Genomic DNA, 27,590 nt, shown 5'->3' on the forward strand with positions numbered 1-27,590 from the left:
AGTTATTGAGACTGTAAAATCAACAGTGTTTTGCAACGTCTTCACCATTATTAGGAAAGGACGCAAACATGTCTTGTGACAGGACTAAAACAACAATGTCAGTTGCAGTGGCCTAAACAGCAGGCTGAACAACAGTTTCAACCACCTCAGAAATACAAGAATAAGACACTTTTTGGGGCAATTCAAGACGCAGATCCAGAGACCCTCAAAATATAGGACTTCTTCCTTCTAAACAGTGACTTTGTGCCCCTACGCCCCCTGACCAATTCAACACCTGTTGGGGACTCCTGGCGTGTTTTCCAAACCAGTGGTCGTAGATCACCTAAGATCAGTGGGTACCCTTAACTGTCAGTGATGGTGTCTCCATTAGTTAGAGCAGATATCACTAATTCATCTCCCAAGATGAGACATGGCCTTAATTAAATAATGCCTTTAGTTACCAATGGGTCAATGGAACATGTTCTACAGTCAGAGGAATATTTTTCATCTGCTATTCTGATTGTAAAAAAGGATGACACTCTGAAGCCAATTATAGACTTATGTCATCTGTGATGTGCAAAACTTTAGATCTGAAGTATGCATGTTTTGCTGCATGAATCCTTCTCTGGATACACATGCTGGGCATCATTCCGCCATCTAGTAGTGGGGTCTGGAATTGTCATTTTTTTCCCTCTGCAGTGGGCATCATTGACCACCATTTGTTGGTATGTCCATCCCCTAAGTGATGTCAGATGGCACCCGAGAACTTCCTGTGTGTAGTCGCCATCTTCAGATTCCTTTTTCCTACGTTGGGCCTGGAAGCCGCGGAGAAGCTCTGAAAGTTTTTTTGAAAAAATCAAAGTTTTAAAAGACATTCAACCAAATTCCCGAAGCCCGCAAGAGGAACGATAAGAGAGAAGGGGATCCTTCTCTTTTTCTCCTGACCAGGGACCCCGACTGTACTAACCAGGTAGTCTGGTAATGAAGGCAGGTAAGGTGTCCTAGGAAAACCCCCTTTAAATTCTGCCACCATACGTTCATCAAGAGGGCGTCCCACAGGGTCTGCAATCGGTCTCCCAAAAGATCTGAGAAGGGGACTGCAAGGCCTGCGCTTAGTTTGTACCTAAGACTGTAAAAGTATGTCAATGACAGAGGCTGGAACACCACCATGGCCAGCACTCAAAGGACACACGTTTTGTTGAAAGACCTATGCCTATCCAGTGACAAGGATGAAAATGTTGAAGTTTATTCAGCTCATTGAGAAGAATCAGATGTTGAGACCAATTCGGCCGGCAGGACGCCAGACAGAAGAAGCCGAAGGTAATTGAACCTCTGACGCACTAAGATCCCAAGCCCTTGGACAATAAGTCCAACAATGCATCCTTGGCTTCAAAACACTCGTTGATGGAAGGACAGTTGAACCACAAAGAGACACACCAATCTTGACTGAAGAATATCGATGGAGGCAAGACACTGGCGAAAGCTTCCATGATACCATCTGCAATAGAGGAAGCGAGAGAGAACAGCAAGGAGACGTTAGACCTGTGGACGCAGAAGCAGAGGCTGTCGCCGATGCTTGACGTCGAACACAAGAAAAGAAGTCTCAAGGCTGAAATGACAGCACTCCTGCAAAGGAAGGAGGAGTTCAATGACTCCTTGAAGGAATTCCGTATTCCTGCTAAGCCTTCGACGTCGACCGAGACTGAAGATGACCAGTATGGTTTGGAGGCCTCTGCTACTTCAGAACCTCATGAAGAGGAGCCGGAAGAGTTCTGCGAACTTGAGGAGGTCGAAGGAGTTACAGGGTCTAATAAATGAATAATTGTAACACAATCTTAAAGGCAGTCCCCAGAAGGAGTGGATAACTACCCTTTGAGGCCATCTCCACCAGATGACATATCCCTCTACAACAGCCTCATGAAAATGGCTGCTGAGACATATGAGGTACAGTTAAAAGAGGAAAAAGGAGATTCATGCTTTCTTCTGGCAACCTAATGCTCTCCCACAAAGCGAACCTACATTTACCCCTGCTCCCCAACATATTGGACAAATGGAAGGAGACCTTCAGGAACCAGCCACTGCAAGGGCTGTAACATCCAGAATAGAGACAAAATACACACCATCTACTCAGACCCTAAGCACCTCCTGGGGAACACTTCTGCAGACTCCATAATTGTTGCAACAGACCGAAAGAGGATCCATGCTCATACATCCACACGTCCTCATCCTGAAAAGAAAAGTATATTACTTTACCTAGTGAGAAGGAAAATGAAAGGGGGACAGCAACTCAATGGAGGATTCTTAACCCCAATGCCCTCTTGAACAGGTACGGACATCAACAATGGAACGAGATGGGGTCCCTCATGCAGCACTTTCCAGAAGAGTGCAAAAAGAGGGCCAATGCAGAGATGCACTAGAAGAACGAAGGTTTTTGCATCAGTAAAAGGGCGCACTGCCAGTTCATACGCATATAGTTTCAAAATAACATAAAATCTCCAGGTGCTATACGGCGAGTGGACAAACCCAAACCACTCTTGTGAGTAAAGAACTACTCCTATCAAGTAAACCGTTTGCCAAAGCACTCTGTAAAGTAACGACGTTTTGTACAATGACAATATACAAGCACATTCCAGAACACCAATATGACAGAAGTGAGCAAAGTTCCCCAAGATGAGTAAATCTTGGAGTCTTTAATGAAGAGTACAGCCAGCCGACACGTGTTTCATCGCCTTCGCGATTCCTCAGGGCTAGATGGCCGTATCAACATCAGAAGGTCGCTTAGCTGGTGATAATTCCGACCCAGCCGAGCCTTCCACTAGTAGCACTGGTTTGAGTGCGTCCAGAAGCGGTGAAAGTCCTAATATATATATTTAAAAGGAATATGCGTCTAAGTTGGGCTCGGAAATCACTCGGGGTTCTTCACCAAAATTTCGGACCTTCTGTGGTTAAACAGAGTGCAAGGTCAATTCTTTTGACAGGTAACCTGATGCGGTTCCAAGTTCAGAGTCAGAGAGTGTTCGCAATCTCCCCAAAGTCAATTCATTTGCCAGAAAACCTGATGCGGTTGCAAAATAGATTAAATAGCAAGCCGTGTGCGGCGTCTTCAGAGGTAACAGACGAGTGAAGCTCTTCCGGGCCCGGTTCCACATGGGACATGGCCAGGTATATTTTGCAAACTGTTCCGGAGGACCTCAGGGCATCACTAGCCCAAAATATAGGCAACAACGCAGCCAGGATGCAGCATCCTTAATTGACATGCTTTTGGTCGTCTCCAGGCTATTTGGAGAAAAGACTGATTCAGCGCTAGAAGAATTCATGGACATTCGCACCACAGAAAGATCCATGGGTCTATTGATGCTGGCCAAGCAATTTCTCCACCAGTTCAGGAAATTCAGAGGTTATTGCAGGGGGCATGCCTGTAGAGGGCACTTGCTAGTTCTGCAGCAACCAAACCAATTCTTTCTATGCCTGGGATGTCACATTGACAGAAACCATCCCATCCAGCATGGAAAGCAGTCCTTAATTCTTTCACCACTAGTGACCGAACCACCAAGTCGCTTTGGTTTGCCCTTTCAGGCACATGCCTGGCCGATTGGGGGCAGAATACAGTATTTTCTCAGAATGTTCAAAGGAGCTATATGCCCTGCCCTTCATTTCCTCTGCAGTCCACCCTCCTCCCACTTCTGGAGGAAGCATCTTCAATTCTGATGCGGAAAGTTCAGCCTTTTTTTGTTCAACGCTACCATTAAATGCAAACTGGACTCCTTCTACTAAAGAAAGATGGCGGCCTATTAAGGATCCTCCTCCCCCCACCCCCCTCCCCCCTCCCCCCCCCCCCCACTGAAGGGTTTTCTGGGGTAGTACAGGTTCAAAATGCTCACTTTGACTCCGATCCGGTCAGCTCTAGACCTGAGAGGCTGGATGGCGACCCCGACTTGCAGAACTTGTACTAACCTATACCTGTTCTGCAAAATTATAGGCATTACCTACGACCCATGGTGGGCGAGGAACACTTTCAATTTATTGTGATCCCTTTGACCTTGTGGCACTTTCCAGTGCAAATAATGGAAAGGCGATGCAGAAGAGGATTCTGTTGAGGTGGATAGCCTTTTGTGTTAATATCTGCTGCACACATGCCAAGAAACAGTCACATAAAGGCCTGCATTCTCATTATACCATGGCCAAGGTTGCTAAACTGGCCTTGTTGAGAGAGGGGTTACCTATTCTAGACATCTGCCATGCTGCAACATGGGGTAATGGTGTATACACTGGTTAGGCCCAACAGAAATGTCACTTTGCTTACTTTGTTCTGCAGGAATCTTTGGTTAGAGTCCACAACCAGGACTCTCTACCTTTTCAAGGTAATGTTGTGGTTTCTATTCTAAAGTGAGGTGTTTGCAGTTAGATGAGGCCATGAGAAGGGTGTCACTTACTTTTAGCAACGCTTTTTTTTTGGGGGGGGGGGGGTGTACTCTAACCACAGATTCCTCACTGCCCTCCCACCTTTCAGGTTCTGTGAATTTGATTTCTTATCCATCTAAAAAGATCCAAGTTAGGAATTGGCACTCTATCTCAAACAATTTCTCTACGCATGTCTGAGGGCATGGAAGGGACATCAGTGTGCAGGGATGGTGCTTAAATACATCTCTGCTCTGTCACTTCTGAAGCAGTATGGAGTCACTGCGGAGCCACAGTGTGCCATCTATAGATACACCGGAGCACTGCTGAAGAGTTTCCGTGATCCAATCTGGCACTTGAGGATATTCTAAAGGTGAGGTTTCTGCTGTTAAAGTATCCACCAGAAGGCGTGCTGCAAGAGGTAAATAACTTGTTCTTATGTTCCTTCATGTAATCAGGCTAGAAGCTTTCACCCAGATTACAGTTTGTGGACCTCCTCCAGACAGGGAGAGTTAGAGTTTGGACTCAGTTGGCCTGAAGGATGCATCAGATACAGAACTAGAGAATTGCTCATTCATTTTGCTAAACAAATATGATAGACACCAGCGAAAGGGTGTATTCGATGTGTAGTTGATACCCACTCTACGGCTTGCAAATTGGTAAACACAAGCCAGCTTCTCTGGCAACGTGCCTGGATAAGAATTTGCACATTTGTTTCAGAAGTGCATCTTCATCTCTTGAATTGTAGTGTAGTTCCTATATTCCCAATAGGCTCTGCGCATTGGAATAACATAAACGGTAGTTTAGACGTAGTACTGAGGTCGACTAGGTCTCTACTGAATATGTTAGACTTAATTAGGTATGCCAGCTAGCCCAGAGGTCACTAGAAACTTTCTCGAATGAACAGGGAGGAGTTAACTTCCCTGATTAGACAAGAAGGGATTAGTTTCTGACAACCGCATAAACATGACAACTTTGCTCCCTCCAGAATAAGGAGACTATCTCCAGAGTCGTGTGAAAACAATAGATAGCTATTTCACTCAGTCAATCGTGCATACTTAGTTTCACCAGAGTGCAGGGAAATAGAGAGACGGGCGTTTTCAATAAAAGGTGTTATTTATTGAGCAGTCTTCTTTCTCATGCAAGAGAAGTGAATTGCCACAATTGCAATACTTATCATAAAGTAAAGTGCGTACAGTAAAAGGAGTATTATGAAATAATACTGTAAAAGCATTGATATGGTTTCTGAGCCATATGATACTTAAAACAGATAAAATATATACAATACATACAAAGATAAAAGTTTGACTAAACGTACTCAACTGGTGCTTTTAAATTAGGCATACCCCAGTGTACCTAACCTAAGCCTAGTACGTGGGAAGGAGTAAGGGAGTTGCATTTTTAGTTTAAGTTAGTTTTGCCAAGAATCTGAATCAAGAATTCTCTAAGGGTCTAATCAGCTCCGTACCTTGGTTTTAGAATGAAGGAGGTCTTGTATCTCGTTCTCAGGACTCGATCTCCCAGTAACCCGCCCGGGTGACTGGAAACACTGGAGCTGGATTTTCTCGGCAGGAGAAAAGACAGCGTCTTTCTCAGTGCGTCAAATGGGAGGGACGGCTTCCTTCGGCACTCGCCTCAGCTGGGCTTTGGTTAAGTAGATAGCCGCTCTGCTCCAAACCACCGTGTGTTGCTTAAGGCAAATGCTGGTATATTTATACATGGAGGGTGCCGAGTTTGACTTAAGGTTGGACATAAGACATCACTAACGAACTGTCACTAAGAACTGGCAGTTCTTTCGGACTCGCAGGAGTTCTAGGACAAATCAAAACAAAAGCATGGGGAATTCCCGGGCTGCTGGAGGTTTGGTTTGTTTAAAGAACGCGTTGTACTTTCTAGGAGTCTAAGGAAGTAGCCTTGCCGTATTTGGACTGCATTGGCTATTACCAAATATGGATATGATTCTTATGCCTTTATAAGGATATGATTTGTTATAACCACATAAGGGCATAAATCTGGAATATTTAATTAGGGTCCTAGATACATTCACAACAGAATATGCGCTTGGATGGAGGTTATTTTTTTGACCCCCAGGGTGGATGAGTTGTGGGAAAAGATTGAAGAAGTTATTGAGACTGTAAAATCAACAGTGTTTTGCAACGTCTTCACCATTATTAGGAAAGGACGCAAACATGTCTTGTGACAGGACTAAAACAACAATGTCAGTTGCAGTGGCCTAAACAGCAGGCTGAACAACAGTTTCAACCACCTCAGAAATACAAGAATAAGACACTTTTTGGGGCAATTCAAGACGCAGATCCAGAGACCCTCAAAATATAGGACTTCTTCCTTCTAAACAGTGACTTTGTGCCCCTACGCCCCCTGACCAATTCAACACCTGTTGGGGACTCCTGGCGTGTTTTCCAAACCAGTGGTCGTAGATCACCTAAGATCAGTGGGTACCCTTAACTGTCAGTGATGGTGTCTCCATTAGTTAGAGCAGATATCACTAATTCATCTCCCAAGATGAGACATGGCCTTAATTAAATAATGCCTTTAGTTACCAATGGGTCAATGGAACATGTTCTACAGTCAGAGGAATATTTTTCATCTGCTATTCTGATTGTAAAAAAGGATGACACTCTGAAGCCAATTATAGACTTATGTCATCTGTGATGTGCAAAACTTTAGATCTGAAGTATGCATGTTTTGCTGCATGAATCCTTCTCTGGATACACATGCTGGGCATCATTCCGCCATCTAGTAGTGGGGTCTGGAATTGTCATTTTTTTCCCTCTGCAGTGGGCATCATTGACCACCATTTGTTGGTATGTCCATCCCCTAAGTGATGTCAGATGGCACCCGAGAACTTCCTGTGTGTAGTCGCCATCTTCAGATTCCTTTTTCCTACGTTGGGCCTGGAAGCCGCGGAGAAGCTCTGAAAGTTTTTTTGAAAAAATCAAAGTTTTAAAAGACATTCAACCAAATTCCCGAAGACCGCAAGAGGAACGATAAGAGAGAAGGGGATCCTTCTCTTTTTCTCCTGACCAGGGACCCCGACTGTACTAACCAGGTAGTCTGGTAATGAAGGCAGGTAAGGTGTCCTAGGAAAACCCCCTTTAAATTCTGCCACCATACGTTCATCAAGAGGGCGTCCCACAGGGTCTGCAATCGGTCTCCCAAAAGATCTGAGAAGGGGACTGCAAGGCCTGCGCTTAGTTTGTACCTAAGACTGTAAAAGTATGTCAATGACAGAGGCTGGAACACCACCATGGCCAGCACTCAAAGGACACACGTTTTGTTGAAAGACCTATGCCTATCCAGTGACAAGGATGAAAATGTTGAAGTTTATTCAGCTCATTGAGAAGAATCAGATGTTGAGACCAATTCGGCCGGCAGGACGCCAGACAGAAGAAGCCGAAGGTAATTGAACCTCTGACGCACTAAGATCCCAAGCCCTTGGACAATAAGTCCAACAATGCATCCTTGGCTTCAAAACACTCGTTGATGGAAGGACAGTTGAACCACAAAGAGACACACCAATCTTGACTGAAGAATATCGATGGAGGCAAGACACTGGCGAAAGCTTCCATGATACCATCTGCAATAGAGGAAGCGAGAGAGAACAGCAAGGAGACGTTAGACCTGTGGACGCAGAAGCAGAGGCTGTCGCCGATGCTTGACGTCGAACACAAGAAAAGAAGTCTCAAGGCTGAAATGACAGCACTCCTGCAAAGGAAGGAGGAGTTCAATGACTCCTTGAAGGAATTCCGTATTCCTGCTAAGCCTTCGACGTCGACCGAGACTGAAGATGACCAGTATGGTTTGGAGGCCTCTGCTACTTCAGAACCTCATGAAGAGGAGCCGGAAGAGTTCTGCGAACTTGAGGAGGTCGAAGGAGTTACAGGGTCTAATAAATGAATAATTGTAACACAATCTTAAAGGCAGTCCCCAGAAGGAGTGGATAACTACCCTTTGAGGCCATCTCCACCAGATGACATATCCCTCTACAACAGCCTCATGAAAATGGCTGCTGAGACATATGAGGTACAGTTAAAAGAGGAAAAAGGAGATTCATGCTTTCTTCTGGCAACCTAATGCTCTCCCACAAAGCGAACCTACATTTACCCCTGCTCCCCAACATATTGGACAAATGGAAGGAGACCTTCAGGAACCAGCCACTGCAAGGGCTGTAACATCCAGAATAGAGACAAAATACACACCATCTACTCAGACCCTAAGCACCTCCAGGGGAACACTTCTGCAGACTCCATAATTGTTGCAACAGACCGAAAGAGGATCCATGCTCATACATCCACACGTCCTCATCCTGAAAAGAAAAGTATATTACTTTACCTAGTGAGAAGGAAAATGAAAGGGGGACAGCAACTCAATGGAGGATTCTTAACCCCAATGCCCTCTTGAACAGGTACGGACATCAACAATGGAACGAGATGGGGTCCCTCATGCAGCACTTTCCAGAAGAGTGCAAAAAGAGGGCCAATGCAGAGATGCACTAGAAGAACGAAGGTTTTTGCATCAGTAAAAGGGCGCACTGCCAGTTCATACGCATATAGTTTCAAAATAACATAAAATCTCCAGGTGCTATACGGCGAGTGGACAAACCCAAACCACTCTTGTGAGTAAAGAACTACTCCTATCAAGTAAACCGTTTGCCAAAGCACTCTGTAAAGTAACGACGTTTTGTACAATGACAATATACAAGCACATTCCAGAACACCAATATGACAGAAGTGAGCAAAGTTCCCCAAGATGAGTAAATCTTGGAGTCTTTAATGAAGAGTACAGCCAGCCGACACGTGTTTCATCGCCTTCGCGATTCCTCAGGGCTAGATGGCCGTATCAACATCAGAAGGTCGCTTAGCTGGTGATAATTCCGACCCAGCCGAGCCTTCCACTAGTAGCACTGGTTTGAGTGCGTCCAGAAGCGGTGAAAGTCCTAATATATATATTTAAAAGGAATATGCGTCTAAGTTGGGCTCGGAAATCACTCGGGGTTCTTCACCAAAATTTCGGACCTTCTGTGGTTAAACAGAGTGCAAGGTCAATTCTTTTGACAGGTAACCTGATGCGGTTCCAAGTTCAGAGTCAGAGAGTGTTCGCAATCTCCCCAAAGTCAATTCATTTGCCAGAAAACCTGATGCGGTTGCAAAATAGATTAAATAGCAAGCCGTGTGCGGCGTCTTCCGAGGTAACAGACGAGTGAAGCTCTTCCGGGCCCGGTTCCACACGGAACCGGGCCCGGAAGAGCTTCACTCGTCTGTTACCTCTGAAGACGCCGCACACGGCTTGCTATTTAATCTATTTTGCAACCGCATCAGGTTTTCTGGCAAATGAATTGACTTTGGGGAGATTGCGAACACTCTCTGACTCTGAACTTGGAACCGCATCAGGTTACCTGTCAAAAGAATTGACCTTGCACTCTGTTTAACCACAGAAGGTCCGAAATTTTGGTGAAGAACCCCGAGTGATTTCCGAGCCCAACTTAGACGCATATTCCTTTTAAATATATATATTAGGACTTTCACCGCTTCTGGACGCACTCAAACCAGTGCTACTAGTGGAAGGCCCGGCTGGGTCGGAATTATCACCAGCTAAGCGACCTTCTGATGTTGATACGGCCATCTAGCCCTGAGGAATCGCGAAGGCGATGAAACACGTGTCGGCTGGCTGTACTCTTCATTAAAGACTCCAAGATTTACTCATCTTGTGGAACTTTGCTCACTTCTGTCATATTGGTGTTCTGGAATGTGCTTGTATATTGTCATTGTACAAAACGTCGTTACTTTACAGAGTGCTTTGGCAAACGGTTTAAATGCAGAGATGCAAGAGGAGAGGAACATCGCTAATACCTGCCTATGGTCGGCCTTAGAAGCTGATGTGCACCGGAACAACACTAAGAAGGCATGCCTGGCTCAGTGTCTGGATTCAAACCAGAGGTACAAGCCTCAATAATTAACGTGCCGTTCACAGGAGACGCCCAATCCGGGCAGGTGGTGTATGAGTCTCTTTAACAATCAAAGGACAACGAGACGGCAAAGACAGTGGGGGTACAACAATACAGGGGTTAATTTAGGAGAGGAGGAACCGTATCCTGAAAACCCACAAGCAGAGCCCCTTTCACATCGGGTCAACAACAGCAGCAGCAGCCACAGGGCATTTCACCCCATGCCACGCAACAAACCACATACCAGCAGTGGCAGCACCCTGCGAGGCAGTCCTTTTGTGGACGTGGAATTGAAAGAGCCCAAGCTCCCAGAGAGGCTGAAACAACAGGCATGTGACTTGCACAACAGCACATGCCACCACAAATCACCAGTGAAAGGCAGAATAGGGAACTACAAAGTAACTAAGGCAACCAGGGAATGGATATTCCCCTGTGCCGTAAGGCAAAGAGGTAATCACAGGTGGGAGTATGTCCTCTCATGTTATATACTGTTCCACAAAAAGTATCCCACGGTCTTGTGAACGCTGTTCACAAGTTCTTGCTACTAACCATAGAAAGTTAGATATGGGAAGATCCTACATGAAGCAATTCAGTTATTACCGAATGGGAATTTTATGGTCCTATGACCCTAGTTCCAACAAGTTTTAGTCCTTGATTGGCCAGAGGTGTCCTGGATTTTCATCGCGGCTAACGAGGGTTATCCTCCCTGGTTAAACCATAAAATTCCCATAGACCCCCCTTGTTTTTCATTTTAATATCCCTAACAGGTCCACGAATAAAGGGATACTGGGATCTGTCTGCGGATTTTTAATCTCTAGCTCCCCCTGGCCATATTTCATCAAGAGCTCCCTGGAATACGGTCAAGCCCACCCTGACTTGAAGGGGTCAGGGTGACCCGATGTTGAAGCATGACACCATTAGGGTGAGTGAGGGTAATACAAATAAAAGGAAGAGTTTCCTTCCCCACTCTCTAGTGGGTAACAGCTAAATTGGTTCATGCAGGATCTTCCCATATCTAACTTTCCAGGGTTAGTTGCTAGAACTTGTGATAGGCGTTCACAAGACGGTGGGATACTTTTTGTGGAACAGAATAGGGAATTATCCACAGGAGTGTGAAAAATCACCCCAGACATTTGGGTTTTAAAAATAATACGTCACAGGTACTGCAAACAACTACTCAAAGAACCACTGCAAGTCCCCCAAAATCGAAAAGGTTTCGAAGTCAAGGGATCATACAGCTCAGGAAAGAAGTCCAACAAAAGAAACCCACAGAAAGGGTAGCAACAAAGGAAGCAACCAAAGGAAACCTATTCACGTTATTTCCGGGTCCTGACACAAAATCTATTCCTGAGACCTATCCTAGACCTCAGATTCCTAAACAAATTTATTCATACACATTTCAAGATGGCAGCACTCCAAGGAGTAGTACCACTCCTAAGTAAAGGGGATAATATGGCCACCTTGGATCTAAAGGACACTTATCTAAACGTACCTATGAACCAAAAACACAAAAAATACCTTAAATTTGTATTGGACAAAGTGGATTACCAATTCGGAGTGCTACCATTCGGCATAAAGTGATCCCCAAGGGTCTTCACAAAGTGCCTCACAGCAGTAGCAGTACACTGAAGAAGATCAGGAATCTTTATCTAGACATACTTGGACGATTGGCTAGTAAACGCACAATCAAAAGAAAAAATACCACAAGGTTTCTCAAACAGTGATAGCCGCTAGACGCACTGCAATGCCTAGGTTTCACAGTAAAACACAAAAAGTAATCACCGCAACTGGAACAGTAAAAGGTGTCTTTGGGAGCAACCCTAAACTCAAGGACAGCATGAGCATACCCAATCCTAAGGAGAGCAAAAGCTATAACTGAGCAGACTTCCCTCTACCAGAGGGGTTGGTCTCTGACAGTTGGAACTGTCATGAAACTGGTGGGCATGATGGCATGCATCCTAATCATAACACATGAGAGATTGCACATGCATCCCATCCATAAATGAATCCGCAACAAATGGTCACAAGCTACCAGGAGTTGGGGAGGATCTAGTGGTTGTCACAGAAAAAGTACAAAAGGAGAGACCATGGTGGAAATCAAAACAGTTGACCATACAGAGACCATTCAAGACACCAACTCCAACGGTGACCATTACAACGGATGCATCCCACAAGGGCTGAGGAGCACACACAGGCAACCTGGAGGTACAGGGACAATGGAACAACACAGATGTGCTGAAATATATCAGTTACCTGGAAATTAAGACAGTTTACCTAGCCCTCAGGCCTTTCCAACCACACATAACAGGTCAAACTGTACTAGTCCAAACACAACATGCAACAACCATGTTTTATCTCAACAAACAGAAAGGCACTAATTAGTTCACCCTGAACAAGTTAGCCCAAGAAATATATAATGGGCGATACCTAGGAAGACCACACTGCAAACAGGTTACCTACCAGGAAAACAAAAAATGGAGGCAGACAGACTAAGCAGATGGGAAATCTGCTTCCGCAAATAGAAACTAAAACAAGAAACACTGTAAAAAAAGAAAACAAGGTCTGGAGGAGACGAAAAATAGACCTGTTTGCAACAGCAAAAAACGCAAATTGACAACACTTTGCCTCCAGGTTTCCACACCACCAGCCAGAAGGGAATGCCCTGTCAGTAAACTGGTCAGGAAATTTGCATACACTTTTCCTCTGATTTCCCTAATCCCAAAGGTGCTGGCAAAAACCAGACAATCAGGGACAAGACTCATCCTCATAGCCCCACAATGGTCCAGACAGACCTCGTACACTGACCTACTAGAGATATCTAGGGGTCAAATGATCACAATCAAAGCTGAACAAAATCTGCTGACAATGGAAGAGGGGAGAGTGTACACCCCCTTCCTGGAGCAAGCAACACTCAACTTAGCGGCCTGGCTCCTGAATATCTAAAATTCTGGAATCTACAGCTGCTACCCAGGACAATGGAAATCCTGGGAGACAAGGAAAGCAAGCACAAGGAAATATTGTGCTACACAATGGAGCAGATACATTCACTGATGCACAGATAATAGAAAGATGGAGACAAGGACAAAACAGGACACAGTATTAACATACCTCACTCACCTGTTAAGATACCGGGCTAACCCATGCATTGTCAAAGGTACACCTGGCAGCAATAGTAGCCTACTCCAGGTGCACTTCATGTTATAGTTTCTTCACATCCCTAGTGGTAACAGGGTTCTTGGGGGGGGGGGGGTTCTAAACTAATTTGACCACAGTTCAATCCTCATTGAGGAACTTAAACATAGTTCTAATGCAGTTAATGGCAGACCTGTTTGAACCTTTGCACAAAATGGATCTAAAACCAGTCTCACGCAAAGCAGCATTTCTGATTGCAGTCACATCAGTATGCAGAGTGAGCAGCTTCAAGCGCTAACAATACAGGAACCATACCTACAAATACACAAGGACACAGTGGTGCTTAGAACCAACCCATAGTTTCTACCTAAAGTGATGACCTACTTTCATGTCAACCAAAGCATACAGCTACCAACTTCCTTTAAAGAGCCTAAGATACAGATGGAAAGAACGCTACACACGGATTAAAGAGGGCTTTAATATACTATCTGCAAGAAACAAAACAGTTTCGTAAAGGCAACCAGTTGTCTGTCTCCTTCGCCAAAGCAACCAAGGGTTCTCCAGTAACTAAAGGAACAATCTCAAGATGGATAGTAGAAACAATACAGACTATCTGTTGCAGAGCGGGGATGACCCTGCCCACTCAACTAGAAAGAAGGGAGCCACGCTGGCGTTCTTGGCAAACGTACCCATGGAGGCAATTTGCTCAGCATCGACATGGACATCCCACCCACCTTTGCAAAACATTGTTTGGACATTCAAATGAACAAGAAAGCACAAGTAGGACAGAAGGTACTACAACACCTGTTTATTAGCACTTCCTCATTTCATCCTAACCAAACCAAGGGAAGGGACAGCGCTATATAATCTAATGCACAGCTTGTAAATCCAGAAAAGGATTCATGCTGCAAAAATAAATGGTTACTTGCCAGTAGGAGTAGTTTTGCAGCTTGGAGATTTTTCTGGACTCACATCAGAATCCCCGCCTCTCCAGAAATGGGAGAAAAGGCAACCAAATGGGAAGAAAAACAAGCATTGAAAATGCAATAGGTCTCGCCTTTGATTAAGTTAAAGCCATTTGCTTTGCTAATGGTATTGTATAGCATAGCAAATGGCTTTAACTTAATGAAAGGCAAGACCTATTGCATTCTTAATGCTTGTTTTGTTTATTCTGGTCTTCTTGGCTCAGTACCCCTGGACTCGAGTTGGGCTGATTAAATTAGTGTCTTGTGCACACCAGCCAACAAAGAACCTAGTTTTTGCTCGGACCGGCCACTTCCTTGTTTTGCTCAGAGGGAACGGTTTCCCTGTTAAGTTTATCGGTATTTCAGTGTGGAAATAGAATCACATTGCGTTGTTCTGGTCTGGCTTGAACTAAAGTGCTAATACTACCACAGCAACTTTTGCTTTGCTGTACTTGCTCTTGGATCGATCACGTGGCTCTCCAAATAAACGTTGTGTGATTCGTTAACTACTCAACTAAATAAGTCGAACTTGAACTTATATTTGATATGTATTGGAAGGGATGAATATTTTGAAGATTTATAAAAGGAAACTAGTAATTAAAAAGCACAACTGAGGGTCAGAATAAGGGACAACTTCCTTTGCGAGCTCCTTCGTTGCCCCCGCGTTGTAGTACCTGTTCCTCTGATAGTTTCCTCCCTTATCCCACGACTCCTGCTCTGCAACTTCACAAAGGATGCCATGTTTTGCAGCAGTAGCTGCACAAGTGTACATGCATATCCAAGACAACCGGCCCAACCACTATGAGAAAGCAGGAGGGGAGCATCGCTGGAACACAGCGCAGAACTGAGGAAGAGGGAGAATGGGAAAAGGGGAGATAAGAAATGGCGTTTGCACCTGCATTGTTTAGTCACAGTTTCTCATTCCTGGAGCTTCGAGGGGCGCCCTAAACGGCGACATCCCCGTCCCTTAGAATGGATCTTCCCATCTCCTTCTCTCATCCCAGAATGGCTGGCTGTTTTGGACTTGAATTAATGTCCTGGAACAAGTGGGGAGATCAACGGGTGAGGGCTGAAGTCTTGGGGCATCGCACTCAATTCTACAGAGGCACAAGGGGACCAAAGGACAGGACGAGTTAAAGAATCAGAGCATATATTAGAGGGATATACTAATATCAAAAGCAACACGAATGAGAAAGAAACAACGAAAGCGTGCTTCACATGAGTGCACACGCTTTGAAGATGTGAACGGAGAGACAGCCCCCACAATGAATGTGCTGTGGTGCAGCAGAACCACTAGACACACAATAGCCCTCTCCTACGCTGCCATAGTTCATAAGTTCTCCCAGGCCGGGCGTGACGCTTGTAAATTCTCATTAGCTGACTGAGAGCCATCTGTTTCTGTGACGCCGACAGACCAATGAGAGAGCTGACTGGTGCATGTTCCAGGCGTAAAGCCAGCGTGGTTACAGGACGCCTGGTGCATGCTCCTTCACGGCTCTAGTGAAGAATTTTCTCATCAGCTTGTTAAATAAACAAGCTGATAAGAAATGTCTTCACAACAGACGCAAACCAGGTGTGCCAGTCCGGCTCAGAGAGAAAGGGTGTTAACAAAAAACCCTCATTTACAATGGCAGGCGACCGTTTAGCATAAACGGTGACCCCAGCCAATGGAAATGAGGGATGGGGCTGAAAGCCCTCTTCTGAAAATCCTTTCTTACAAAATCTCTCGCCGAGCAGGGCTCTGCAACGCCACGCGAGACCTAAAAAGAATAAGTACATCAAAAAAGGAAAGCAAAAAAAGGATCCGAAGATGGCAACACTTTACAGGTAGTTCCGAATGCCGTCAGTCATCACACAGGGGATGGACATACCACTAAATGGTGGTTGACGCCCACAGCGAAGAAATAGACAGTTCCCGGCCCAACCACTAGATGGCGGAGTTATGCACAGCATGTAAATCCAGAAACTACTTCAAGCTGCAACATATATCGTCTTATTTCTAGGAGCTCCCCCAGAGGCAGTATAAATAAACAATTTGTAGCAATTTTGTTTCCCCTTTGGCGGAAAAAGGTGATGTTGCAATAGGGATTTCAGCTCTTTGTGACAGTTACATAGGAAAGTGTTTTTTCAGGTAACTGTTGGGATACAGTTTTAGAGCTTGCTCCCCCACAGAAGGATTGCTTTACTGTTTTTGTCATTTGGAAGGTTGGAATTTCGAAAAGGTTGTTAGAACTCTGAAGATGGTGCTTACCTCCTGTGATGACCAGTTATTGATGAAGAGAAATGGAGTACAAGATTGGAGTGCCTTATGGGAAATGCATGCTAATTTCTTAATGCTTCCTGCATCCATGGAGAGCCATTTTTATTTCATCGGGATAGGAGAGGTACAACAAGATTGTATTCAGCCATTGGCCAGCTTAGCAACATCTTGCATAGATACTTGAAGAGGAGTAAGGGGTGTAGCCTGGGAATTCCTATTAGTATATAGTTTTCAAAGTCTACAGTTAACAGCCTTAGTAGTTGATTTACTTTTTCCTCAGTAATCTGACAATTAATTCCTCCGATGAGTTTAAGCTGAAACTTTTTATAATGTAAGAATTCATTCCTCTTAGGAGTCTAATCTGAAACTTTGCTCCTTTTGCTAGTGTATTGATGTGTGCTTGAAGGTTCACATTCCTGTCCAAAAAATCCCAGAAATTTAGTGCACCCCAATATTAAAGGGTTTCAGTTTAACACAGTGTGTATTGATGCAGGGTTTATTGATAGTGGAACATTTTGGGGTTGATATGAGGAGGAACTTTATTTCTACCCCACATGTTTTGTTGTGTAGTTTTAGGACATTGTGTTTGAAACGTGGTTCCTCACAATGTCATCCACGTATTGCACACAATTCTGTGTAAGTGCATCCAATTTATTGTATAACCAATTAGTAAAATACAATGAATTGTAATGTTTTTCTGGACAGTGGGTTTTGGTTGTTTTTATACTGGAGAGTAATACATGTCAGAATTCCCTTTTTGGATTGTTTGAGATTGGAGCTGTGTAGGTGGGTCTTCCATTTAACTAGCATTTAAATATTATGATGTGGACTATGCTTGGGTACATGATAATAGGGGGCTCTTACACTTGCCTTATGGGCACTACTTAGTTTTTTCATAGGGAGTAAACTGGTTGTTGCATCACACTTGGGAATTTTGTTGTTCTAAGGTTTGCATACCGTACTATAAATAGGATCACGTGGGTGAATTAGTCACAGTATGAAATACGTGGATGATGCATTTTGAGAAACCACATTTCAAATGTAATGTCCAAAACTTCACAATAAGTAATTTGGCATAGGGGGTTTTGGTCTGCTACATACTGATTGTTATTCTGGTGTATTATATGGTTGCTGTCCCTAACAAAGTCTTTTGACAAAAATCATGTTCGCTAGAGTGAAGCAATTGAATAAAGACGAATTGGAATATCCGCAGTGACTGGATCTCTTATCCTTGACCTATTATATGTGACAAGTGTTTGAGGATATCTGCTTTAATTTGGAAATTATTTTTCCTTTGCGAAGTGTTTGGTAGTTGCTCCTCCCCTCTTGGAGCACTGTGGTACTAAATACATGAGCATTCGAGTGAGGTATCTTTATAGTATGCACCTGCAATTTTCGATATGCAGATTTATCCTTTTTTTTTATTAAACAGAGTCCATAGAAGCATAATCTATAACAGCACGTTTGATGAAAAATACGGCACCAAGAAGTTGAAAAGATCCTATCCTGCACCCTGACTGGGTGCCAAGTATTAAGTGGTTTTGATGAGCTGCAATGCTGTACTTGCTTTTTTGAGGGGGTCCGACCATAGTTAGTTCTTTGCCTGCCTTAACATGAGACAAAGACCTCAGAGTTTGATGAGGAAGTAGAGTTAAGATTAGTGTTCACCACAAAAAAGGCCTTCAAAATATTGGTCTGGGAATAAATCACCTGTGGGTAGTTCCATACCGCTTGTTGAGCTCCAGACAGAATTTTCGTTTGTTTTGTGTGGGGATCTCAGGTACAAAGTGTCTTTCCTTTGGGTTGAGCGCTACCATTTCCGTGCTCAGCAGTCATTTTTCATAATATTGCACATCTCCACAGGACTGAGGGGTGGCTGGTCAGAGATCTCTTTCTAGAGGAGGGGTTGGATTCTCTAGCAGGTAAGCGTGAGGAAGTCTTCCCTTGTCACCTTTTAAAGGATCTTCCTCCCTAGAACGTAATGAGCCACACCTTGCTGAAGAAATCTTTTTTCAACCTCTCCAACCTCATCCATAGAGTGTGTACATCGTTTTTCCAGATGAGCATTCTCCCTGGTGTGATATGCACAAGTGCTCTAGCATTTATGGCCTCTTGCATCAAATGTGTCCCCTTGATTGGTCTTACAATCTGGAGAAATGAACACAACATCACAGCTTTGTTAGAATCAGGAGATTGAGCCTCACTCAACCCAGAGCATTCTCCATTGTGACTTTCTGGACTTCTTTAATTGTTTCCAAGGAGACATGATTTTGGTAATGATATTGTTTTGCTCCTTCTGATCCACATCACCATTAACTCTAGGGAGAATGTCTGGGAATCAGTTATGATTCGTCTTCAGGCACATGAATGTTGGTCTCTTGCAGAATCCTTGTTTCTACTAAGCATTCTGGAGTTTGAAATATTGTTGCTGACCATAAAGGCTATTACTTTATTAAGATCTAGAATATGTACTTCTTATTTTAATTAAACATATTATATATTTTCAAAGCAACTTCAAAATGATCTTGCCCATACCTTACCTTCACACAGTAGGGAGTGAATTCACAGCCACCTCCTACCACTGATTAACAGTAGGACCTGCTGTATAAGAAATTATAAACAATGTGTGTCTTCATAAACAGCTCAGTAAAGCATTACCATGCTTGCAAGATGCCCTAGTCTCCTCACAACAAATTTTATGCAACAAAAAGTCTTCTTAAAGTAATAAGAAGTGTGGTTTTCAACTCTCCCAGAGCAATAACAGTTTTCTTTACAGAGCAAAATAGATGTATGTTTTGTACACCAAGCACGAGAGCACTCACTCCTGTCATCAGAGGAGTTCTAATAGGCGAGAGAAATAAACTTCAAAGAACTGCTTCACCACCTACTCTGTCCTCTAATGAAGAAAGAAGCATCCCATTATGAGCTGTAGAGCACCCTATCCCAGTGGGATCAGTTGGCTGGAAGTCCATTGCACAAAACACTTGGACTCTATCAGGGAATCAGGCCTTAAGTGCACTCCCTTCCTCCTTTCCTTATGTGCTCTGGAGGTTTTGGATGGAAAAAACATCATTAGGAGGAATGCAGTTAAAGAACGTTTGAAATTACTACCATTTGTTTTTTTGACAATGATAGATAGTTGAGAAAAGTTATTTTTATATTATCCAGTATTAGGGGTGTCTTTCATGGATTCACATGCCTGAATCATTCCCCGTCGTCGGAATTGGAGTCCCCGGTACATAAATAAAGTAATGTCCCATAGACGTATAGATAAATAGGCCTAAAGGCCTCACATAAGTAACCTATCCCTTTCCTTTTGTAGAAAGGACCAAACTCTAGAAAAGAGCCAATCAGCTGTCACCTCCCTCTAGAACCCTCCTGGAAGGAGCCTCAGTCCCTCAGATTTTCTACCGCACATTGTGCTAAGGGAGTCTCCTCTGAGCTCTGCTCAGATTTTTTCTTCACAACTGGTTTCCAGTGTTCTTGGACATTTTATCCTGTTTCTTCTGTGAATGCTTATATTATCATGGCTGACACACCAAAAAAGTGACTTTTTAGATCCTGTGGTTCATGTGGAAAGAGAAGGCTGCATGTTGATGACCAGCATAAAGACTGCCTACATTGCCTGTATCCGGACCATTCTTCTAAAGACTGCAAGGTATGTTGTACCTTTTCCACTAAAACCCTCAAAGACCGTGAGGGACGCTTTAATTTGGCTCCAGAGGCTGAAAGACAAGGACCCCCTTGAATTTTCTGAGGAAAGTGAAGGTTCTTCAGTCTCTTCAAAATCTTCTCTAAAGAGACCAAGGGTGGCTTCTCCTAGCCCTACGGCTCCTCCTCAAAAGAAGACACCAAAGAAGTCTTCAGTGGTTCCGAGAATCAAAAACAACACTACAACAATGTACAGACAACACTACGACGATGCACTACCTCAACACACAAGTAATAACTCGCTCTATGACACTCTCACGAGTCGCAGAAAATTTGGAACTGGCTAATCGTAATCAATATATCGCTTTGGGCGGAGTATGTTCCAGGCATGGTCAATGTGCTCACTGATTCATTAAGGAGACAGAGAACGACGTCTCACGAGTGAGAGCTGGATCAAGGAATCTCCAACCAAAATTTCTCCAGATGGGGCACTCCCCAGATCGACCTGTTCGCCACAAGGTCCAACACCAAATGCCCACACTTCGCAAGTTGGCATCCCCAGAAAGGGTTCCTAGAGAATGCATTTTCGATCGAATGGTGCAACGTCTTTGCGTACGCCTTTCCACCGTTTCCAATGATTCCCAGGGTCCTCAGAAAGCTGAAGGCGGAGCATTGTACTCTCATTCTGGTAGCCCCAACTTGGCTGCGCCAACATTGGTTCAAGGAACTCCGCCGTCTATCTCTGGAACCGCCAATACGTTTGAGGAAGTTCCCATCTCTCCTCCCGATGTGCAACCAGCAAGTCCAGCATTCGAATCTGGCCTCACTCAAATTAGCCGCTTGGCTCCTGAGTTCAGAGAATTTCAAAGTTTGATTATCCCGCCAGAATGTAGAGCAATCTTGGCTCGGGCAGATGGCACAAAACATACTCTTTGAAATAGAAGAGGTTTTGCATCTGGTGTAGAGATCAAGGTATACGTCCTTTCTCTTCCTCTCCCGAACAAATATTTCCTTATCTTCTCCATCTGGCAAACTCAAGCCTGGCTCATGCTTCCATCAGGGTCCATTTGGCGGCGATATCCCGTTACAGAAGATCTCCTACTGGCCCTTCTCTTTGGTCTAACAGATTGGTCAAACAGTTTTTAAAAGGACTTTACAGGACCTTTCCCCCTGTGAGAATTTTGCCACCTACCTGGCACCTGAACACAGTCCTTTACCAGCTTATGAAGCATCCCTTTGAGCCGGTACACAGGACTGACCTAAAATACCTCTCTTGGAAGACAGCCCTCCTGCTGGCACTCACCTCCGCAAGACGGGTGAGTGAGCTCCAAGCTTTATCAATACAGGAGCCTTTCCTGCAATTCAAGCAGGATAGAGTAATCTTACGGACAAATCCAAAGTTTATTCCAAAAGTCCCGTCGGACTTCCATCTCAACGAGCCAATGGTGTTACGCTCTTTCTTCCGAAATCCGACGACGGCAGCGGAAAGGTCGTTGCACTCCCTAGATCTTAAGCGCTGCCTTAAATTCTATATTGAAAAGACAAAAACCTTCAGGAAGTCGCATCAGCTATTTGTAGCTTACAGTAGACCCAGAAGAGACCTTCCACTCACCAAGCAAAGTATATCCCGCTGGATTTCTGCAGCTAGTTTGTTTTGTCATGAACAGGCAGGGCAGCCCCTGCAATCTAAGGTGCGAGCCCACTCTACCAGGGCAATATCTACGTCCATGGCGCTTTTTGCAGGAGTGCCGGTCATAGACATCTGTAGAGCGGCAACATGGAAGTCGCCAAATACCTTCACTAGGCATTAATGCCTGGGCACAGAACTCATGAAGGATGCTGCTGTGGGACAAGCAGAACTTCGTCATCTGTTTCAGTAAAGGTGAGCTCTCTTGCATCCCTCCATCCTTCTCATGTATGCACATTTCTCGACTATGATTTGATGGTATTTCTTGATTGCAAATGCATCTTTCTGTTAGTCATTTGATATGGTTTTATTTAATGACTTGTATATCCTATGCCATTCGAAATGTGCGTTGTTCATTGCTTGCTACTCTGATTCAGGCATGTGAATCTATGAATGACACCCCTAATACTGGATAAGAAATGTGTTACTTACCTGTAACTGCAGTTATCCAGTATTGGTGTCTTTCATAGATTCACATGCAACCCTCCCGCCTCCCCTGGAATGGCTCACCTTCTTCTCTCAGTAATACGCCTGCTTACCTTTGTGCGTACGAAAATCTGAGGGACTGAGGCTCCTTCCAGGAGGTTTCTAGAGGGAGGTGACAGCTGATTGGCTCTTTTCTAGATTTTGGTCCTTTGTACAAAAGGACAAGGATAGGTTACTAATGTGAGTCCTTTAGGCCTATTTATCTATATGTCATGGGACATTACTTTATTTATGTACCGGGGACTCCCATTCCGACGACGGGGAATGATTCAGGCATGTGAATCTATGAAAGACCCCAATACTGGATAACTGCAGTTACAGGTAAGTAACGCATTTCATACTTCTAGTGTTGCCACATCGGTTTTCTAGCCTGTAGTGAGCTATTGGTTGTGAGGCCAGCCATTTTCCGACGGAGAACCATTTAGATGTATATTTTTCTTTTCTGTATCTAGGCACAGACACACAGCTAGAAAAATTAAATCCATGTACAAATCCATAGTTGGCTAGAATAAAAACCTCATCCATGCAGTTTGTCGTAATTATTTTTACGCTCGACTTTAAAATGCCTTTTTATATATGTAGAGATTGTTTTTGAAATCTGTAGAATAGGATTTTACATTTTTATCCTTTTAACTTGGTCATACTTTAATTATATAATTATATTGTTTTGTCACAGGTAAAGTACAAGGAGGTGAAGGCAAGAAATGCACAGCTTTTGAAAATGCTACAAGAAGGGGAAAGTGAGTCATACTTAAATGATTGTATTGATAGTTTATTTTTTCAGTGTTAAATTCATGGTTTCAGGTATCTGTATTAAACAGTTAGTTTGTAGGTTAGGTTCTAATGAGTCCACGGTGTTGTGCAATTTCACAGCTAATAATGGTACTTGTAGGATGGAGCAGGAATGCATGCCAAACGTTTATGGAAGTGCTGATATCACAAAAGATTTTTGGGGATTTCCACACCATCATAATGGTGCCATAAGCCACATATGGCAATTCATATGTACATCTATTTCAAGGAAAAACATTGTTACAAGGAAGTTATGGTTCTTTTATTGAGAGGAAACAATGGTGCCTGTTAAAATTCATTTAAAAGATATAAGCCAAAGGGATATTCTAGTTAGTCGAAAACCGAAGTACTGTTATCATTTGCAAGTTATCGTATGGTGATCTACAGAAACATAACTGTCTTCCTCTCCAGGCACTACTTATGATCTGATAGGATGTCACAGGAGGCAGAATAGGTGAGGGTTATGGTTGCATAGAAGACTTCAACTAAAGAAGTTATGGATATTTTAGGTTTGTTCTTAGCCATAAATTCCCTTCAGTTCATGTATGGTAATGTCGATAATAGTTTCTATATCAGACATTATTTTCTCATTCGGAGCAAAGATTCATTCCTGATGGATACTTCTAACTGCAAAGTCCTCACCTTAAAAAAATCCCCAAGACACCAAACTGGATTCAGATTTGTTTTCGTTGCCATGCTCCCCCATGCCGCTAACTGGTGGCGTGCAGCTGTGCATTGGCTCGATCACACCCCAGAAATTACGTATTTTAGCCACATATATGCCCCACCCTTGCATGCGGATTCAATTTCTTTCCTTTTCTCATTTTCTGACGTGGATCTGATCCGGTTTTTGTCAATTTTCTAACAACTTTGAAACAATATCATAATGTGCTAGGGAAAGATGTCTCCACTGAAAAAGACAGGTTTCAATTTACCCATGTAGTGTGATAAGTGTGCCTTCAGTCACCCAATGCCAATCCGAGACCAGTAAGCAGAGTTGTATGTTTCCAAATACAAGAAGTTACAGCCTTCGTGCCTGTTTGGCTCCCACTCCAAGTCATAGGCCTGGGCTCGGTCCAGGTTTCGGGCTGCTGCTGCAACCACTTAACTTTTCATTCTAGTACCGCCAGTAAGTCCGAGTCCTAATTTAAACATAGCAAAGTGAAGTGGGACCCGATTTAATCATGCCACACAGACTCCAAAGAAAAAGTGCAAGGCATCACAATGTCAGTTGCACTACTTTGAAGTCTCTGGCCACAGAACGTATTCCTCGGTTGGTCTCAATGCTCCCAGAGTTTTCAGCGCTATTGTCTACCCTTCAGTTAATCAAGCTCTGCAAAGAGGTTATGCTCCAAATTTTAAATGCGCTTTATGAGCAGGCTGTCAGATTACCACCGGCGGGTAGCTCTCCAGGGCTAACTGTCCCCATGGGACTTGTTGCCAAACATGTACCAATGTTGGTCCAGACTTCCACTCTAGCCTGAGATACATGCCAGTTCCTGACCCCTTACACAATGTCACAGACGCTAGACGTTGTTCGGTGTGTAGACCAGTGTTGGACAGCGAACAGGTGTTGGCTTGAGCCGACCGATGTCGTGCTACGAAATCACAAATGTGGAAACAGTTGGTTCGAGGCATATGGGCTGCAGATGGTACATTATGAATAAATCGCCATCTGGTGTTGGGCTCGGATGATTGCACTTGTTTTTCTCTTAGAGAAGTCTTTTGTAGTCACAAGGCTGGTGACTCCTCCCTTGGGTGATAGTGCGCATGGGCGTCTGCTCCATCCTTAGATTGTTTTTTTCTGCCATCGGGTTCGGATGAGGATCGAAGTTTTCCGGATCGACTTCGAGAAAAAGTGATATTTCGGCGCGTATTCCCTTTCCAATTCGACGGTATTGTTTATCGCGCGCGAGTTCATTCCAATTTAGACGCGCTTCGACGTCCACACCGAAGATTTCTAACTCTACGTCGACTGGACCGTGAGGCCTATTTCGACGTAGTCCAGCCGGGAGTCCATGGAAAGGACTCCATTCAAGAAATGTCCAACGTGTGGTGCTAAATTCCCACACAAGGACCTACACGAGGTGTGCAACCTCTGTTTGTCACCTGACCACGAATCCAGGGATTGTGAAGCCTGTGCAGCTTTCTCCTCCAAGTCGACGATTAGAAACCGTCGAGCCCGAAGACACGAGATATCGAGGATGGAGTCAAATGCAATCCCAGAACTGTTCGAGGTCGGAAGCGGACTAGTCTGATGACGAAGAAGTCGACGTTCATCAAACCGTGAGTGACGACGTCCCTTTGCCAAAAAACCGACCCCCATTGGTATCGACCCCGCCTTCGAGCCCGGTCAGACAACCGGAAAAAGTTTCCGACGCCCCGCCTTCTGGCTCGGCAGCGAAACCGAAACACTAGGTCCATCACTATGTCAGATCCGAGAAACGGTCGACATCGACACTGAAGTTCCACACCAAAGAGAGCTCGAAGTCGAGACATTCCATGTCGAAACCGAAACCTGCTTCGACGTCTAAGACTCCCTCGACACCGAAAAATCGTACTCGAGCAAATCTCGGTGCCGAAAACACAACACCGAGACACAGAAGCAAAAGCACCTATCGGACCCAAAGGCTTCGGTACCGACACAGGAGCAGGAGATAGATCCAAAACAAAAGACTTTGTTCATTGATCCACAAACTGGCACGGTGGTGGCAAAACCACCTAAAAGGAGGAAGACTCAACCGTGGAGGGGAAAGCTCCTCCTCCTAAGAAGAGAGCAATGGGGACAAATACAACTCCTCCCCTTTCTCCACAGCCTATGGACACACCCTCTTCTCCTCTTTCTCATACTCTACCAGCTATCCCTCGACCTTTTACACCACGCTCATCTACACCTCAAACAGATGTAGAAAGTGACACAGGGGATGGGGACCTTCCTGGGGATGATAACAATACTATCCCAGAGGACACACACCCATGAGAAGATTATGATGCAGTAACAGATAACGATAATGACCCTGATCTGTATCCCTCAAAACCCTCCCCCCCCCCACCTGATGATAATTCGGGTTTTGCACAATTAATTAATAGGGCAGCAAAATATCACAAGGTAGATTTACATACTGAACCTCAGGTAGAAGATTTTCTTTTAGAAACACTACCAGCTGCACAAAAATCTTCAGGGACTTTACCAATGCTTAAAGGTCTCCTCACTCACACATCAGATATATTTAAAGATCCTGTGAGTGCTAGGGTGTTAAACCCAAGAATTGACAAGAAGTATAAGGCAGCCCCAAAAGACCCAGTATTTATTAAGGGCCAAATGCCTCTAGACTCGTTAGTAGTTTCAAATGGTCGTAAGAGGGCGAACTCACTAACAGGAGAAGCTCCTCCTCCTGACAAGGAGTCTAAGTTAATAGATGCCTCTGGCAAGAGAGTAGCATCTCAAGCAGCAAACAGCTGGCGCATAGCAAATACTCAAGCGTTACTTGCACGCTATGATAGAGCTCATTATGATGAGTTAGAGAAACTCATTACACATCTCCCTAAGGAACATCAAAAAAGGGCAGAGCAGCTGATACAAGAAGGGAAGATAATAACCAACACTTCCATTAAGTGCGCCTTAGACGCAGCAGACACTGCAGCAAGACTATAAACACCAGTATCATGTTAAGAAGACATGCATGGCTTAGGGTCTCAGGGTTCAAACAGTAGGAACAAACTTCTTTATTGAACCAGCCTTTTGATGGGAAAACTCTCTTCGGCTCAAGCACAGATGAGGCGTTAGAGAAAATGAAGAAGGACACGGAAACGGCTGAGTCAATGGGAGCATTGCAACAGTCATCTCAGAGAGGTTCATTTCGTAGATCCACCTATAGAGGCGGATCAAAAAATACAGGCACAACCCAACAATCAACCTCTTTTACACCAACATCACCTAAAGGTAATTCAAGAGGCAGTTACAGAGGTAACAACAACAAGGGTAGAGGTCCCGGAAAGAACAACAACCGCAACTCTCCCACCCCAAAACAGTGACTTCATACAGCCCCCCCCCCCCAGACCATGTAACACCGGTAGGGGGACGCCTATCGCAGTTCCTGCCTGTCTGGGAAAACATCACATCAGACAGGTGGGTGAGACAAATTATCCAACATGGTTATTGCCTAGAACTCACTGCTACCCCACCAAACATCCCCCCCCAGACAGCGTCCAATGAGTCAAGATCATCTGACATTATTAAAACAGGAGGTACTCTTGCTGCTACAAAAGAACGCG

General features: G+C 44.3%; 1 protein-coding gene across 2 annotated transcripts in view; it reads left to right on the forward strand.

Annotated features, from left to right (window-relative positions):
• The window catches only part of GKAP1 (G kinase anchoring protein 1), an 863,343-nt gene that overhangs the window by 654,657 nt on the left and 181,096 nt on the right, over positions 1 to 27,590 (forward strand). For both annotated transcript variants that reach the window (XM_086961315.1, XM_086961316.1), the window contains exon 9: positions 23,200 to 23,263. In XM_086961315.1, coding sequence (XP_086817441.1) covers positions 23,200 to 23,263 — 64 coding nt within the window. The remainder of the gene's footprint in view (positions 1 to 23,199; positions 23,264 to 27,590) is intronic.

This window comes from Lissotriton vulgaris, chromosome 3_1, assembly GCF_964263255.1.
Source record: "Lissotriton vulgaris chromosome 3_1, aLisVul1.2, whole genome shotgun sequence".
Taxonomy (NCBI): Eukaryota; Metazoa; Chordata; class Amphibia; order Caudata; family Salamandridae; genus Lissotriton; species Lissotriton vulgaris.